The 19,456-nt window shown below is 41.0% G+C and overlaps 1 protein-coding gene across 2 annotated transcripts in view; it reads left to right on the top strand.

The window, feature by feature from the left end:
- The window catches only part of padi2 (peptidyl arginine deiminase, type II), a 58,892-nt gene that overhangs the window by 21,363 nt on the left and 18,073 nt on the right, over positions 1 to 19,456 (top strand). For both annotated transcript variants that reach the window (XM_073031814.1, XM_073031815.1), the window contains exons 3-9: positions 708 to 888; positions 7,258 to 7,330; positions 9,529 to 9,590; positions 10,375 to 10,486; positions 15,156 to 15,284; positions 16,010 to 16,167; positions 18,963 to 19,066. In XM_073031814.1, coding sequence (XP_072887915.1) covers positions 708 to 888; positions 7,258 to 7,330; positions 9,529 to 9,590; positions 10,375 to 10,486; positions 15,156 to 15,284; positions 16,010 to 16,167; positions 18,963 to 19,066 — 819 coding nt within the window. The remainder of the gene's footprint in view (positions 1 to 707; positions 889 to 7,257; positions 7,331 to 9,528; positions 9,591 to 10,374; positions 10,487 to 15,155; positions 15,285 to 16,009; positions 16,168 to 18,962; positions 19,067 to 19,456) is intronic.

The following is a 19,456-nucleotide window of genomic DNA, read 5'->3' as shown; positions in this document are numbered from 1 at the left end:
ATTAATTCTCGGCAATGACATGCCTTTCCAATGAAGTACCGTAATTAGACAGTGACTAAAAAGGGAATATACATAAATTAGCAAGCTACATCCAGTGTCAAAACTGTGGCATCAGCTTTTCATCATAAGCTCTAGTAAATTAGATGAAGTAACTGAATCTCAGAGAGAAACAAAAATCTATGTGGAGGTGGTAGCAGGACGTTACAGAAACAATGAGCCAGCGATAACCTAACATTTTCTTAATTGAAATTGCTGAGAGTGGAAGCAGATTCAATTATCTTCAGTTAAATGAGCACAAAAAGAAAGGCCACAGTGAAATAGCTGAGGACTTTGACTAGCCCTGCAGTGAACTGATGTGGACTTGATTGTTTGAATAGTTTCTTCCTATTCTTACTTTTATGAATCACTCTATGAATTTTAGGATTCTGTAACTGTGAGCAATTATTAATAATGTCTGGGAATACAGTTTAATGTTATTTTTCCACGTGCAGAGTTTGCTACAATTGAGGCTCAATACATTTGAAGACATGTCTTTGGTTCTGAACTGGGACTTTTTAAAATTATGGGCTATATTTGTTAGGAATTGGATTAAGCCTGCTTGAGACAATACGTTGCATATCACTTACAGCCACTGCAACAAGCTGTTTTAGGTTTCATATATGTATGAAGCAACAAATGAATTTGACAAACACTTTCTCTTGCTCCAGGCCATCTCCTCCATTATGTCAGACCTTTGAAGTCACCTCAAGTCCTGGTGCTATTTGTTCCATCTCAGATCAAAAGAATTCAAATATTGCTGCTCAATCTGCAAATCGCTGGACTCTCAGTAAAGAGATGTTACTTCAGATCAGGGTGGACCAAGTAAGCCATACTCCCAATGATAAAAAGGTAATATTGTAGTGCTACTGCTTAATGTCTTATTAATAATATGGTACTTGGTAAAGCAGAATTACATTTAAATTGAATCTTCTTGTGAAATATAAAAATTACTAGTGGAAAAGAAACATATACCAAGAAAGGCTATAATGGGAAACATAATAGTCATCTTTGATGGAAAACAGGTGGCAAACATGTCCAGAGAAAATGGAAGGAAAGAAAAGCTTAACAAAGTGCTTTGTTTATAAAGGGCAAGTCATTTGCCGACAGCAAATCTCTCCACTCCCCAATGTACTAGAACACCCATCCCACATCATTCCTGCTTTCTGACAAGAACAGAGCAAGGCAGCAAGATAGACTTGCTGCTGTTAACATCTGATATCGTTAAAGGTGTAACAAAAGAACTGGAATATTGATGAAACACGGAAAGCCTGGGTGCGGGAAAGAATTAAAACAGCTAATTTTTAGGAAACTAGCAGGTTAGTATCTCAGCTTCACAACCTATAGACTCACTTTCAAGGATTCTACAACTCAGTTATTATTTATTTATAGTATGTTTTCACTATTTGAACATTGGTTGTCAGTCTCTGTTTTCATAAATTCCATTGTATTTCTTCATTTTCTTGTAAGTGCCTGCCGAAAACCTCAACCTTTGTGCCTCAATGACTCGGTGTCAGGACTTCATGCTCTGGCCCTTGGTCGGGTCGCCCATGCCAAACAGGTCAAAGGGTAGAGTGCAGACTAAGGGCAGCCCACCAGATTTGAGGTTTCAGCTCAGGGCAAATAACCGTGACTAATAACACAAAATTGTTACGGGAAAAAAGCAATGAAGAATCCTTCTACATCTGAGTGCGACAGTATTCCTGAGTCTCCACCCAGGAACGACTGAGTAGTGAAAACTGAGAGGAAGCTACTGACATGACGAAGGAAGCCCTGAATACCGCCAGAGATGGTCCTTCATCGCTGCCCTAAATGTCAGAAGCGTATCAGACAACGTAAGCCTGTAAGAAAACGTATCTCAAGGTGACCTATGTGGTGACATGTATGTACTTTGATAATAAATTTACTTTGAATTTAGTAAGAAAAACCAAAAGCAATTTAAATCAGAGGAGCAGGAGAGTGACCTTTGAAAAGATTTTTAGCTTAAATCTATAAGTGGCGGAACAGGCTGAGAAAACTTGTGTGAATCTGTACTTCATTTTTTAAAACAAAAACAATGAAGTTAAGATGTAGAAAAAGCAAAAATTGCTGAAAATACGCTTTAGCAACGGATGCAACTGTACAGAGAGAAATGTATTTCAGGTTAATTACCTTTTATCATCTGCAGTTTTCTTTTCAAATCTACAACGTACTTTAATTTATTTTTTTATTGAAGTTCATCAAACAAACATTTCCATAAGATGTATTTCAGATATGACATACTTTAAAACACTGATTCAGCCGGTATAGCCTCCTGTATGTCGGTGAGACCCAATGTAGATTGGGAGACCACTTCGGTGAGCACCTTCAATCTGTCCACCAGAAACAGTGGGATCTCCCAGTGGCCAGCCATTTTAATTTCACTTCCCATTCCCTTCCTATATGTCCATCCATGACCTCTTCCACTGTCATGATGAGGCCACACTTAGCTTGGAGGAACAACACATTGTAATCCGTTTGGGTAGCCTCCAACCTGATGGCATGAACATTGATTTCTCAACTTCCAGTCATGCCACCCCCCCACCACCTTCACCATTCCTCATCCCCTTGTCCCTCTCATGTTATCTCCTTGCCTGCCCATCGCCTCCCTCTGCTGCTCCTCCCCCAACCTCCCCCCTTTTTCCTTTCTTCCATGGCCTTCTGTCTCTTTCACCAATCAACATCCTAGCTCTTTGCTTCATCCCTCCAAGTTTCACCTACTGCCTGGTGTTTCTCTCTCCCCTTCCACCACCTTTCAAATCTACTCCTCAGCTTTTCTCTCCCCCCCCTCCCCCCCATTCCTGCTGAAGAGTTTCGTCACGAAACATCGACCGTGCTTTTTTCCGTAGATGCTGTCTGGCCTGCTGAGTTCCTCCAGCATTTTGTGTGTGGGGCTTGGATTTCCAGCGTCTGCAGATTTTTTCATGCTTGTGATTTAGCCACATCTAGGTTATGGGTCCATTTCTGCACACCACACTTTAGAGAAAACAGGGAACACATTCTAAGATGAAAGCAATAGAAAGATGCAGAAGAGATTTATTAGAATGATTTGATGCAAATAAAGGACTTCTGTTACATGGATAGGCTGGAGAAGCTGAGGTTGTTTTCCTTTCAAAAAGAAGGCAATCTGATAGAGAAACTACACACACAAAATGCTGGAGGAACTCAGCCGGTCAGGCAACAGCTATGGAAATGAATAGATAGTCAAAATCTGATAGAGAAATTACGGTTGGAATATCAAAAACCAGAAGGCCCAGAAGAATTGCAAGAAGTAATATGGAAAAGCTTTTATTAGGCAGCAAAGGGTCGGGGGACTAAGAAAGAAAGAATCATTATTAATATTCAAAATATTTCATTGATTGGCTCAGTGCTTTACAGGGAAAAATATTGCAGTAATCGACATAAGAGATTCTGCAGATACTGGAAATCGAGAAAACTGCACACACAGTGCTGCAGGAACTTAGCAGGTCAGGCAACATCTCAGAATCCAGTTTAATGTAACCGGTGTACAGTATGTTGACCACTCATTAACAGAAGTAGGATAGGAAACTCAATACACAACTCGTAATCAATCGAAGCTTGTGCTTTATTGTCTGGACAAACAACAAAGTAGCTATGTTGACCCCAGGGCAACAACTTAGAGCATGAATTCTACTGATTCCTACTCGGACCACTTTCCCAATTTATAACACCAAAATAGAGGTGTGGCATGCCACATCAATCAGATTACAGCCCAAGCAAACAAAATGCTGGGTATCCTGCAAAGAAACCTCCACTCGTAGTAAATCCGTCAAGGTCATGCCATACGAGACACTTGTCCATCCAAGGCTTGATATTGCATGGCCATATGGGATCCCCATCAAGCTAACAATAAGAAGTCCATCAAAAAAATCAAACGCCGTGCTGCTCGCTTTGTGCTAAACGATTACAGCAGGAAATCCAGTGCCACCAACATGCTCTCTAACCTTCAATGGGAACCACCTGAAAACCGACGTACTAAACTACGGTTAATCTCCATTTTCAAAGAAGTTCACAACATCACTCCATCAAACATCCAAATTTGTCACAGGGTCAGTTCAACTCGACAGCAAACTGGACCTTACATACTGGAAACCCCTCCACTCAACAAGATTTGCTACCAGTACTCCCTCTACCCTAGATCAACAGGAGAGTGGAATCTTCTGCCGCCAGACCGGCGCAGTATTCCTGACATTAACATTTTTAAAGATAGACTCGATCAAATCAATTTAGGGGATCTAGTCAAAAAAATTCACTTTATAATTTAACTGTCACGCCGTTCACAGCGACTGCGCGTTATAACAGCTGTCCGGCAGTGCTTGCGCAGTACCAAGCAGAAGCAGAAGAGGATCTTAGTTGGCCTGATGATCAATTCCTTCTTCTCCCAGTCCCTGGCGTGGGGGTTCTCCCTTGTGATGCTGGCTCTCTGGAGAGAGCTATTGCTCCTAACTCTTATAGTGTTCCTCACTGGTTTAACTGATGTATCTCCACCTCAATGACTCAAGGTTATTTGACCTACCTGGGTCACATTCTTACTGCCTCTGGTCCAGAGCTACAACCAGAATTGTTCTATGGCTTCAGCTCCCCCAACCTTGCGCCTTTGTTCCTTTCAACTCTAACTGGTTCAGACCAGTGGGACTAGGCGACCCAGTCGCGGAGTCTAACGAGATGACAGAGTGCTTTTCTAATTTGCATAATAAATAGCTACTTGTCTGAGAATGGTTAGGTCAGCAGCTGAAACTCCTTGTGTCCACGTTCAACTGCTCTGATTGGATTATCTCAGAACAAGAATCAATTCAGAGTTCACAAAATGGGAGGTTGGGGGGGGATTTGTCTACATGGACAAACTCACAAAATAGCCATCTCCATCAGGCACATGGCAAGAACAAAGGTTTGCCTACTTCCACTGTACTTGACCCATTCGAGTTTGACATTTTCCTTCATTTTAATTCTGCCATGGCCGACAAAGTAATGAAATTTGTTGTTTTGTGAGAGGAGTACCATGTAGTACCTAATAAAAACTAAAAATTACATATATATATATATGTAGTGCAAAAAGAGAGCAAAAATAAATTGGTGAGATAGTGTACCTGGAATCGTGGTCTATTCAGAAATCTGATGTTGGAGGGGAAGAAGCTGCTCCTGAAACATTGAGTGTGTGTCTTCAAGCTCCTGTAGCTCCTCTTTGATGGTGGCCATAAGAAGATGGCATGTCCTAAGTGATGGGTGTCCTTGATTATGGATGCTGCCTTTTTGAAGTATCAGCTTTTGAGGATGTCCTGGATGCTGGGGAGACAAATGCCCATGATAGAGCTGGATGAGTTTACAACTTTCTGCAGTTTTTCTGATCCTGTGCAGTGGCCCTCCGCAACTGGTCAGAATGCTCTCCTGCGGAAATTTGCGAGAGTCTTTGGTGACCTACCAAATTTCCTCGTGTCTGAGCACGCCGTCATCTTACTGGATAAGTAGCCCATTGTCTCCACTTATCCCATTATCCGCACTTCCAAAGTAGTTTACATGATCTGTACTTTTGAGTTCTCAGATCATACCTCCTGTTCGACCATGGTAACAAAAGCATTACTTTAAAATACTCTCTGCATGTAATTTCCTTCCTATTTAAATGTCTCTTTAAAATATAATATTTTGACTCTGTCTCTTTAAAATATATTACTAATCATCGGTATTAGTTTTAGCTTTCAAAGGGAAAACTGTCAAAGCTTCAGCTTCTCTGTCCTCTCTACAGGCACCACAACCCATTAAGTATTTGCCCCTTTGCGCATCTTGAGCAGCCTTGCTGTCCAATTAAAGCCATTTTATGTCTTATCTCCCAGTTCTCCTCCCTTGATGGATTCAAACCCCACTGCAGGCACTCTCGGTGAGATCTGTCCCATGTTCTGATTGCGCAGATTTGGCATGTCTCCAAAAACACTGACAAACTTCTACGGAGGCACAGTGGTGTGTAGCCTAACTGGTTGCAGCATAGCCTGGTTTGGAAACACCATTGCCAACGAACAGAAACGTCTACAGAAGATTATGGATATAGTCCAGTCCATCGCAAACAAAGCCCTTCCCACCATTGATCATATTGATGTGGAGTGCTTCCAGAAGACAGCAATGTTTGTCATCAGAGACCCCTGTCCCTCCCGCCACCATCCAGGCCAATCAGAACTCTTTCCCATTAACTCCCCCACATTCTACCAGTCACACAGAAATGAGAGGCAATTTACCTAACGACCCAATTGCAGAAGCAAGTCAGAACACCCAGGGGAATTTCACGTATTAAGTGTAAAATTGACACAGGAGATCAGAATTGAACCTGGGTCGCTGAAGCTCTGAAGCTTCAGTTGTACCAGCTGCAGCACCATCTCACCCTCTTGTACCCTTTTATCTACATTTGTTCCCAGTTAAATAATTCCTGATTTTGAAATTATTTAACTTATTCCTGCTCCCCTCTGTAGACTCTCCTATTCCCTCATTTCCTCCCAGTCCCCTCCAGCCCTACAGCCCTCCAAGATGTCTTCACTCCTTCCTTTTGGACAGCGAGGCTCCAAACTCCAGAGTTTCCTCCCTAAATTTCTTTGCCTTTCTAGCTTCTCCCTACTTCAAAATTCTTTCCAAAAGCTGCACTTTTTTCTGCTTTGGTTCATTTTCCTTAGCATCTCCTAGTTCAGCAGATGTCAAATTGTGTTTGATGGTTTGGAAATACACTATTAATTAGAAGTTAATAAAATGCTCTGAGTGGCTGTTTCTGCTGTGAATTTTCTTATTTAACCTTCCAAAGTATAGAATGAATCACACTATTTACTGACTTGCAAGTGATTCTTTAGGTGGCCCTTCAAAAGTTTAGTGACTTTGAGAGCAAATGTGGAAAAATTAAAAGATACTATAGAAATTATGTTCCTTCTATTGTCATATAGTAAAATTTTCACATCAAATCTTAGTGCTCAATAACTTCATGCTTCATTTCTGCTACAGTTGTTAAGATTAACCAGAGATGGAGTGGTCTATAATTTGATGACTTCCACCTTTCTCCAAGTGACTTGAGTAGAAACAAACCTGGAGGAGGATGTGCATTGTGTGACTGATTGAAGATCCCTGTTTTGCATCACTACCGAAAATTAGAAAGACCCAACCTATTCCCAACCCCAACATTGTCATTAACTCTTTACTGCACTCTTCCTCCAGGTTACGGTTATGTTCTACAAAGATGATTTGGCAAAGCCCATTGATCAGATGATCCTTGAGCTCACGGCAATCAGTAAGTTATTGACACCCGGATGAAACATGTCCAGATATTTCATCTGTTTTCATGTCAATGGTAAATGAATTATGCTTGACTTTGTTACTGGGGACATCCTCACCTCCTAGAGTCATAGAGAAATACAGTTGACCATGGTGCTCATCAATTTCGTCCCATTGCTATCCATGTTCTTAGTCAAATGTCTTGTAAATGTTGATATCACATTTGTCTCAACCACTGACTTATTCCACATCACATCACCTCAAGTTCTCCTTTTAAATCTTTGACCTCTCACTTTAAACCTCTGCCCTCTAGTTTTTAACTTCCCACCTCTGGGAAAATGATGACGTGCCTTCACATTGCCCCTGATGATTTTCTGTATCTCTGTAAGGTCACTCCACTACCTTCAATGTTCCAAGAAATAAAATCGGAGTCTGCTCAACCTTCTCAATAACTCAGCAACCCCAGATCTTATCTGCACTCTTTCCAATGCTGTCTTTCCCATTTTTAAAAGATGCCTCTACTTGTTGTAAACTTAAAGGGCCAAATAGCCTCCTACATGCTGAGGAAAATAAAAAAAAAGATCAGTCATGTCTGTTGGAGGCAAGTGAGACTTGGATGCCATTTCTCTTACACACAAGAGCTGCTGTCAAACTTCGCAAAACATATAATGATCTAACTAGGACGGATACAGTAACACAAGTCTGGTCCAGATGTTTAAGGCACATGGGATACAAGATAAGCTAGCTAATTGATAATAGGTAGTTGTGGAAGGGTGCTTTTCTGATTGGATGTCTGTGACCAGTTGTTGTTTATGATATTACCAACTTAACAGACAGACAGACATACTTTATTGATCCCGAGGGAAATTGGGTTTCGTTACAGTCGCACCAACCAAGAATAGTGTAGAAATATAGCAATATAAAACCATAAATAATTAAATAATAAGTTAATCATGCCAAGTGGAAATAAGTCCAGGACTTATTGGCTCAGTGTGTCTGACACTCTGAGGGAGGAGTTGTAAAGTTTGATGGCCACAGGCAGGAATGACTTCCTATGATGCTCAGTGTTACATCTCAGTGGAATGAGTCTCTGGCTGAATGTACTCCTGTGCCTAACTAGTACATTATGGAGTGGATGGGAGACATTGTCCAAGATGGCATGCAACTTGGACAGCATCCTCTTTTCAGAACGTTGGAGTTGTGATTAGTAAGTTTGTAGATGACCCAAAAGTTGGTAGTGTCCAAGGCTACAGCAGAATATAAATCAGATGGAAATGGGTCACTTGCAACTGGAATTCAATTCCATCAAGAATGAGGTGGTGTATTTTGGGAAGTCAAAAGGAGACAGGAGATGTGCAAGAAATGGAGGGCACTAAGGAATGTTGATGAGCAGAGGGACTTTGGCATTCAAGCCCATAGTTGACGAAAAGTGGTAACACAGGTAGATAGGATGGTGAAGAATGCACCAGGCATGCTTGCCTTCTTAAGCTGACACACAGAATATAGAAGTTGGGATGTTGTATTACAACTTTACAGAAACACTATTTGGACCACACTTGGAGCATTTAGCTCTGGTCATCACACTATAGGAGGGATATGGTTTTGCTGGACAGAGTCAGGAGGAGATCCATTATGATGTTGCTGGTTCAGAGGACTTCAGTTCTAGTAAGAGATTGGATAAACTTGGTTTGCTTTCTCTGGAGCAAAGGAGGACAAGGTGTGACCTGATAGAGGCATAGAAAAGTTTAAGACACATAGATGGGTATAGAGTCACAATCTTCTTCCTGTGGCAGGGGTATCAGAAACAGGAGGGCACAGGGTTAAGGTGAGACTGGTTGATTGTTTGATATCTGGAACTCACTCCTAGAGGAGGTGGTGATGTAAAATGCAATAATTGTGAGTCGGGCACTTTATAAAAGGATATAAACCTACTGCAGGCAAATAGGATTGATATAGGTGGGATGAAGGGTCAATTTCTGTGCGGCAGAGCTCTTGGACTCTACAAGTTACTCTATTTTATACCCTGGGCATCCTGGTCATGACCTGTCTGCGGTATTTTTACAGGTAAGCATTCACAATGAAATCTGGTCACAGGGAATGCTGATGCTGAAATTGATGTGGTGGCCACGCAAATGTATGAACAATATTACATCACGGTGATAATCTTCCTTCTTTTCCATGCCACTTGGTTAATCTCTTACCTTTCACTTACAGTTGTATCATTGGATGTGGATGCAGATCGTGATGGTATCATTGAGAAGAATAATCCCAATAAGGTGATTAAAAATAGAAACTTAATTTATGTTTTAATACACTTCTGAGGTGAATTTTTCCACTTTTTTCTTGACCAAGATATTCATATTGTAGGATGTTGGTTTCACTGTCAAGGGCGGTATTTAATATCTTTCCCTTAATGTCAATAAATGCCGAATTCCCAGCATTTGTTTTATTTCAGTTTTTCATTATTGGCAGTTTAATTTTTTTTCTAATTATCTTTTAAATTACTGCTCCTACCTAACACATTCAACGATTTTCTCCTCCACAGTGGGATTTCTGAACAGCCCATGAACGCTATTTTGTTTTTTTTTGCACTATTTATCTACTTTGTAATTTATTCAGATTCACACCAAAACAGACAGTGAAATGTTTGTGCTAACCATCACAACCTAGGATATACTGGGAGCAGCTCATAAGTGTTGGCACACATTCCAACACCAGTATAACATACCCAATAATAAATGTCCATATCCAACAGTCTTGATGAAGGGTCTCGGCCAGAAACATCGACGATGTACTCTTTTTTTCCAAGGATGCTGCCTGGCCTGCTGAGTTCCTCCAGCATTTTGTGTGTACTGCTTTGGATCTCCAGCATCTACAGATTTTCTTGTGTTTGCAATAGTCAATTTTGTGTCTTTGCACTGTACTGCATTACAAACAAACGTCGCATCATATAAGTCAGTGGTAATAAATATGATTCTGAATCTTGGTGGTTAATTTTGATACACCAAGAAGCTACATGTGCTCATTCAAGTATGATTTAAATTTTTTTTTCTTTGCCAGGGTTCCTGGAAGTGGGGTTCCAAAGGACACGGAGCCATTCTTCTTGTGAACTGTGACCAGGAGGAGACCAGTGGAACTGACAACTCTGATGACAAAGTTGCTGTATTTGAAGGTGAGAAGTTATACAGATCATCATAGATGAAGTATTGCTGGCTGAGGCAGCATGTGGTTACTCTGATGCAAGTTATATCTCTATGGAAATGTTCAGAAAATTTGACATGTAACAATCATAACTCGATCATTTCTTCTGGAAGGTGATTAAAAACATGGCAACTAAAGTCTTGAATGAGTACCACTCACTTGATAACATTTGTCAAACTATTCAATCCATGGCAGAATCTTACAGTACCCCAAATCTCATAATGCCTTTGCTTTGCACATTATCCCTTTGTGTGACATTATCAAAAGCAGTTGGAGAATCTAGATACAAGACATTCACTGGTTGTCTCTTATCTTTCCAGTTAGGTCCTGCAATTTCCTGTTGATTTGTCAAAGATGATTTTCCTTTCATAAATACACATTAACGTTGCTTAATTCCTTTGATATTTTCTGAATGTCAGTCCTTTCATACCTTATAATAGATGCTAGTATTCCTGACTGGGCTAACCAGTATGTAGTTTCCAGTTTTCTCTCTCTTTCTGTTTTTTAAAAAAAGTGGGGCTATTTTGTCACTTTCCAATCAGCAGCAAACAATCTAGAATCTTTAGAATTTGGGCCAATGATAACCCAGCTATCTGATGGCTCTTTTGGTACTCTAGAATACATACTCACGGGATACTTTATTAGGTACGGGGAGTGGGACCTGTTGTGGTCTTCTGCTGCCGTAGTCCATCCACTGCACTTGTGGAGAAGTTCCTCTGCAAACCAAGGTTGTAACGTATGGTCATTTGAGTTACTATCGCCTTCCTGTCACCTTGAACCAGTCTGGCCATTCTTCTCTGACCTCTTCATTAACAAGGCATTTTTGCCCACAGAACCATCACTCACGCGATTTTTTTTCTTCTGTTTTTTGCACCATTCTCTGTAAACATTCGACTGTTATGTGTGAAAATCCCAAAGTGTCAACAGTTTCTGAGGTACACAAACCAACTCATCTGCCGTCAACAATCTTTATCACACTTACTCACATTTCCTCCCCATTCTGATGTTTGGTCTGCAAAGAGCGGAACCTTTTGACCATGTCTTCATGCTTTTGTGTATTGAGCTGCTGTCAGGATTGGTTGATTAGACATTTGCTTTCAGGAAGTGTACTGTGTCTACCAAATAAAGTAGCCCCTGTGTGTAGATCATTGGGCCTTAGGGTTTTATCAGCTTTCAGTCATGTTAAGTTGCCAAACATTTTTTTTTTAAACTGATTTCCTTTTAATTCCTCATTTTCATTAGAATTTTTGTTCCCCAGCATTTCCGAGGAAATTTTGTTTCCTCTTCCAAGAAACAGGACTGAAGCATTTATCTAATTGCTCTGTCAATACTTTTACCCATTTAGATTTTCCCATTTATAATTATTATTTTTGCTAATCTTATTCCTATTTTTACATTGTAGCATCCTTAATGTCTGCTTTTACATTCCACACATGTTTACACTCATGTTCCATTTCTTCTCTTAATCTTTTATTTTTGGTGAATTCTAAATTACGCCCAATTCTCAATATTTTTTACCACAAGAATCAAAATGAAGATTTTTAAGCTGAGGTACAGTTCAAGAGATTCTCAGTGTAGGTTGGGTGTAATGTATGTACAAGATTTGGATGGACAGACTATTTTAGGAGAAGCCCTGGATAGTGTTTCAGCAGCATTTGAACACGGGAAGTGACGGAGCTGGACTTGATCACTGAAGTGGAATTTCCAGTTGACTGATATTCGACTTGTGGACGGAAACTCAGCTACTCTGCAAACAGTTGTGTCATTCAGCGTTGGCTCTAGGAATGCGAACTCACCTGGCTCAGGGCAGCACAGAAGTCTAGCTGTTCGCACGTCGCTTTGAAAATGCCAGCTAGCCATCAGCTATTGGGGTTCGATTCCTGCCGTTGTCTGCAAGAGGTTTGTAGGCTCTCCCCGCCACTGCATGGGTTTCCCCCACGTTGTACGATTAGGGTTAGTGAGTTGTGAGCATGTAATGTTGGTGACATAGACATGGCCACACTTGTGGGCTGCCCACCATAATCCCCGCTGATTTGATTTGATGCAAACGATGTGTTTCACTGTAAGTTTCAACGTACATGTGACAAATAAAACTAATCTTCAAAATCTTTAGAATGGGAGAAGAGGTTCATTACTCCCATATTTAGTTCCAATATATTACTGCCCATTCAGTTTTGGCTGCTGGATAAACAGTATGAATAATCAGAAATGATGAGCAGGCTTGAGAGTTTGAGAAGTAATTGCGGTAACGATTATCAGCATTTATGGGTAATCTGATATTGTATCTTTCAAGGATATTGTTTCATTTGGCGGGATATATGTACAGCATATGGTTGAAAGACAATAAACTTGAACATAGAACATAGAAATTTACAGCACATTACAGGCCCTTCAGCCCACAATGTTGTGTTAACCATGTAACCTACTCCAGAGACTGCCTAGAATTTCCCTATCACATAGCCCTCTATTTTTCTAAGCTCCTTATATCTATCTAAGAGGCTCTTAAATTGGTTGTTAACTTCAGAAGGAGTAGCAGACCACATGACCCCATCTACATCGGTGGTGCGCAGGTGGAACAGGTCAAAAGCTTTAAGTTCCTCGGGGTGAATATCACAAATGACCTGACTTGGTCTAACCAAGCAGAGTCCACTGCCAAGAAGGCCCACCAGTGCCTTTACTTCCTGAGAAAGCTGAAGAAATTTGGCCTGTCCCCTAAAACCCTCACTAATTTTTGTAGGTGCACCGTAGAAAGCATTCTTCTAGGGTGCATCACAACCTGGTATGGAAGTTGTCCTGTCCAAGACTGGAAGAAGCTGCAGAAGATTGTGAACATAGTCCAGCACATCACACAAACCAATCTTCCATCCTTGGACTCACTTTACACCGCACGCTGTCGGAGCAGTGCTGCCAGGATAATCAAGGACACAACTCACCCAACCAACATTCTTTCTGTCCCTCTTCCCTCTGGGAGAAGGTTCAGGAGAATGAAGATTCGTACGGCCAGATTTGGGAACAGCTTCTTTCCAACTGTGATAAGACTGCTGAACAGATCCTGACCCGGATCTGGGCCGTACCTTCCAAATATCCAGACCTGACTTGCACTACCTTACTTTCCCTTTTCTATTTTCTAATTATGATTTATAATTTAAATTTTTATTATATTTAATTTGATTTGTACTTCAGGGAGCGCGAAGCGCAGAATCAAATATCACTGTGATGATTGTACACTCTAGTATCAATTGTTTGGTGACAATAAAGTAAAGTAAAAGATCCTATTGTATCTGCTTCCACCACCGCCACCGGCAGTGCATTCCCTGCACCCACCACTCTGTGTGAAAAACCTACCCCTGACATCCCCTTTGTTCCTATTTCCAAGCACCTTAAAACTATTCTCCTTCGTGTTAGCCATTTCAACCCTGGGAAAAAGCCTCTGGCAAACCATACGATCAGTGCTCCTCATCATTTTGTACACCTCTATCAGGTCACCTCTCATCCTCCATCACTCCAAGGAGAAAAGGCAGAGTTCACTCAACCTATTCTCATAAGGTACGTCCTCCAATTCAGGTAACATCCTTGTAAATCTCCTCTGTACCCTCTCTGTAGTATCTATATCCTTCCTGTAGTGAGGTGACCAGAACTGAACACAGTACTCCAAGTGGGGTTTGATCAAGGTCTTATATAGATGTAATATTACCTCACAGCTTTTGAACTCAATCCCACAGTTGATGAAAGCCAACGCACCATACGCCTTCTTAACAACACTGTCAACTTGCGCAGCAGCTTTGAGTGTCCTATCAACATGGATCCCAAGATCTCTCAGATCCTCCATACTGCCAAGTCTTACCATTGATATTATATTCTGTCTTCAAATTTGGACCTACCAAAATGAACCACTTCACACTTATCTGGGTTGAACTCCATCTGCCACTTCTCAGCCCAGTTCTACATCCTACTGATGTCCCACTGTAACCTCTGACGACCCTCCAGACTATCCACAACACCCCCAATCTTTGTGTCATCAGCAAACTTACTAACCCACCCTTCTACTTCTTCATCCAAGTCATTTATAAAAATCACAAAGAGGAGGGATCCCAGAACAGATACCTGCGGCACACCACTGGTCACCGGCCTCCATGCAGAATACAAATCATCTACAACCACCCTTTGCCTTCTTGTGGGCAAGCCAATTCTGGATCCACAAAGCAAGGTCTCCGTGGATCTCATGCCTCTTTACTTTCTGAATGAGATTTGCATGGGGAACCTTATTAAATGCCTTACTGAAATTCATATACACTACATCCACTGCCCTAAATTCATAAATGTGTTTTGTTACATTCTCAAAGAATTCAATCAGGTTTGTAAGGCACGACCTCCCCTTGACAAAGCCCTGCTGATTATCCCTAACTTGTCTAAGGAGGATGTGTGAAGAGAGATTATAGCAAGTGCTTATTTTTTTTCTCTTAAAAGGGATGAAATTAAATGAGAACGGTCTCATACAGATGGATAGTGAATGAGAGGAAATGGAATATGCAAGTGTTTAACAGTTACAGTGACAATAATTCGCCATCAAGTTCACATTATCAATGACAGTACTCTGCAGCCTGAAGTGGTCTAACAAATGAGAGATTTCTTTCTTTCAGACTTGGCAGACATGTCACATATGATTCTAAGAACCGAAGGGCCGAACAGTTTGCCAGCTGGGTACAAACTGAAACTGTCCATTTCACCTCCAGATGAAGAGAAAGTGCAGATTTTCCGCCATGATATGAGTGAGTGCGTTTGACTGACATTCTGCGCAAGGAGCTTCTTTCCACGAATGCCCTGCATTGTTTGTATCACAGTTTCCAGCTTTTAAACCCCAAATTCCGCATCTAATGCCTACTTCTCAATTTGCTTCATTTTCTGCTTGGTTGTCACTCTAGTTCTAATAGCTTTTCACTATTTGTTTAGACTTCTCTCATTTATAAAATAGCAAACCTATTCACAGCAAAACGTATTGAGCTTCAGGTCAATGCTCAGTGTGATCCACTTCCAGTTTTTTTAAAAAGTTCAGCATGTCATTTGTAGGAGCCATGCACCTGTTCCTGATCTGCATTGTATTCTGTGTTTCACATTTATTATGGTAACTGGTCACATGAGTGGAGGGGGTGGTAAAAGTAAAGGGAGTAAGTTAAGTATTCATGCTTTGTTCTGGGCAGATTGGGGCCGGGGACCAAAGGACGTTGTGTCTTTCGCTGACTGCTCAATTATGCTTAACTTAGACTGGGTACGTTTATGTTTCATCGCTTCTAGATTGTACGTTTGTTAATTGCTAATAAAGGATCGAATACACACTGTCAACTTTGGAACAATCATTTTTGGAGCTGAGGATGTGTCGCATAAGTCTAACAAATCCATGGAGTTGCCGGCAGCTGCTGATGTTTTGGTTGGAATTGGCTGTTACGTCATTTGATTGTTCTGTTTTTATTCCCCCTTTTATTTCTTCTTATTGCAGCAAAAATGACGAGAGTGTTGGGTAGAACGGAGATGTCAACTGATGTGGAATTTACAAAAGGGAACAACGAAATTCATTTCTTTGCTGAAGGGCTCGTGTTTCCAAATGTTAAGATTACTAAATTGGTGACCATCCACCTTGACTTGCTGCAAAAAGTGGTAACATTTTGACCTTCAAAATATGTTCTGTGACCGGTGCAAATGATGCAATGCTGGGTTCAGGCTGTTGAATCACTGTAGCTGCCTTGACTCTTAAGGAGGCATCTGGCACACTGGATTTCGTAGCCTAGAGTGTAGAATGTAAGTGTCATGACATTATATAGTTACCAAATACTGGCTAAGCAACACCTGGAGTTCTATGTGCAGATCTGGTCGCTACATTTTAGGAAGATGCGTTGCACGCTGTAGAGGAGATTCACCATGGTTATTTATTGCTGGGATTGGAGGACCCACAGGAAAATGAATCTCAGGATTATATATGGAGACGTAAATGTAACCATATAACAGTTACAGCACGGAAACAGGCCATCTTGGCCCTTCTAGTCTGTGCGGAACACTTACTCTCTCACCTAGTCCCACCTACCTGCACTCAGCCCATAACCCTCCATTCCTTTCCTGTCCATATACCTATCTACATTTTTTTTTAATGACAAAATCAAACCTGCCTCTACCACTTCTACTGGAAGCTTGTTCCACACAGCTACCACTCTCTGAGTAAAGAACTTACCCCTTGTGTTACCCCTAAACTTTTGCCCCTTAACTCTCAACTCATGTCCTCTTGTTTGAATCTCCCCTACTCTCAATGGAAAAAGCCTATCCACGTCAACTCGATTTATTTTAAATAATTTTAAATACCTCTGTCAAGTCCCCCCCTCAACCCTCTATGCTCCAAATAAAGACCAAATAAAGTGATACTACACAGTAACAGGCCCTTCTGGCCCACACAGGACCAACAAGTCTTTTCCTGTCCATGATATTTGTCTGTTTGTGTCTTACTAACAAGTCAAGTCGCTTTTTATTGTCATTTCAACCATAAACTGCTGGTACAGTACACAGTAAAAATGAAACAACGTTCCTCCAGGACCATGGTGCTACATGAAACAACACAAAACTACACTAGACTATGTAAGACAACACAAGGCTACACTAGACTACATAAAACAACATTAAAAACTGCACTAGACTACAGACCTACACAGGACTACATAAAGTGCACAAAACAGTGCAGGGCAGTACAATAATTAATAAATAATTAATAAACAAGACAATAGGCACAGTAGAGGACAAATTTCAATATAATAATAAATGATGTCGGTCTAGACTCTGAGTATTGAGGAGTCTGATGGCTTGGGGGAAGAAACTGTTGCACAGTCTGGTTGTGAGAGCCCGAATGCTTCGGAACCTTTTGCCAGATGGCAAGAGGGAGAAGAGTTCCCTGATGTTAATTATGTAAGGTCAAAAATACATAAAAAGAACACCACGGGTAGATAGGGTTGAAAGGAAAATTTTGACACATTAAACTTCATAAAACAGAAGTGTTGACTACAGGAGTTGTGATGTTCTGTTGAAGATAAAGGAGACATTGGTGAGGCCTAATTTGGAGTATTGAGCATTCTAGTCCTCCACCTACAGGATAAATAACAATAAAATTGAAAGAATACAGAGAAAATTTACAATATTGTTGCCGGGACTTGAGGATCTGAGTTATAGGGAAAGGTTTAATAGGTTAGGAGTTTATTCCCTAGAATGTAGGAGAATGAGGGGAGATTTGATAGAGCTGTACAAAATTATGAGAGGTGTACAGAAGGTGAACACCAGTAGGTTCTTTTCACTGATGTTGGGTAAGACTAGAACAGGAGGTCACGTGTTAAGGGTGACGGGTGAAACGTTTATGGTGAACATGAAGGGGAACATCTTCACACAGAGGGTGGTGAGCGTGTGGAATGATCTGCCAGTGGAAGTGGTGGATGTGGGTTCAATTTCAACGTTTAAGAGAAGCTTAGATTTTCATGGATGGGAGGGGTGATAAAGGGTTGTGGTCTGGGTGCAGGTGAATGAGACTAGGCCGAATAATATTTTGTCGGAGTGGATGGGCTAAAGGGCTGTAGTGCTCTATTACCAGATGTATCTTTGGTATCGTTTAGTCTTCCTACAAAATATTTTTCTTGCATTTCATCCATGGCCACATTTGATAAGCAAACTATTTAGTGACATTAGCATGTTCTCTTCCTTTCAAATTTATTCCAAGTCGGTGGCCTGAGTTCCATTGGCAGAGTGCAACAAGCTGACATTTCTGTATCAATATTCAATTGTACAACTTTGTGCATCTTACTTCCTCTATCTATATCAGAACTGCGATTACTGCTGGAAATCATCAGTTTTGGTCGTCCCATTAGCGAAGCCTGACACTGTCCATTCCCAACAGCCTTGAATTTTTCAGCTTTGTGTTATTACTCTCTTACTGCCACTATTGATCCATAGTGTTGGCCCGTGGCCTAGTGGATAAGGCATCGGTCTAGTGATCTGAAGGTCACTGGTTCGAGCCTCAGCTGAGGCAGTGCGTTGTGTCCTTGAGCAAGGCACTTAACAACACATTGCTCTGCGACGACACCGGTGCTAAGCTGCTTGGGTCCTAGTGCCCTTCCCTTGGGCAACATCGGTGGCGTGGAGAGGGCAAGGCTTGCAGCTTGGGCAACTGCCGGTCTCCCATACAAACAACCCTGTGCCCTGGAAACCTTCAAGGCGCAAATCCATGGTCTCGCGAGACTAACGGATGTCTATAAAGATCCACTGATCCTAACTTGATCCTACTTGATCCAATTGCCAATCCTGGGCTCACCTCTTGAAAGGCAGTGGTTCTAAATTTAATGGCAAAGCTACAGAATTTAATGTTGATAATGAAGTATCAATAAAAGTGTTTCAATAATTACCTAACACTATTTCCTTCTCTTCAGCATTACCAAGACATTCCCATTTTCACTGAACAAGTCGTATTTTGTTTGGCTCCATGGATTATGACTCCTAATACTCTGTGTCCTGCAGAAGTATTTGTGTGCAGGTAGGAGCATGTTCCTTAATCAATTTTCCTAGCACTGTACTTACTTCACCTAGCCATCCAGCTACTCAGGCTGGCTGTGTTAACCACAGGGATCACTTAATCACAAAAATTTACAGCAACAGCAGAAATCTAATCATTCTGCCTTGTAAATGTGCTTTTTGTTAGATAGATAGATAGATACTTTATTCATCCCCATGGGGAAATTCAACTTTTTTCCAATGTCCCATACACTTGTTGTAGCAAAACTAATTACATACAATACTTAACTCAGTAAAAAAAAATATGATATGCATCTAAATCACTAACTCAAAAGCATTAATAATAGCTTTTAAAAAGTTCTTAAGTCCTGGCGGTAGAATTGTAAAGCCTAATGGCATTGGGGAGTATTGA

This window comes from Hemitrygon akajei, chromosome 29 (genome assembly GCF_048418815.1).
Source record: "Hemitrygon akajei chromosome 29, sHemAka1.3, whole genome shotgun sequence".
Lineage (NCBI taxonomy): Eukaryota > Metazoa > Chordata > Chondrichthyes > Myliobatiformes > Dasyatidae > Hemitrygon > Hemitrygon akajei.
This window is presented reverse-complemented; position numbering and strand designations above follow the sequence as displayed.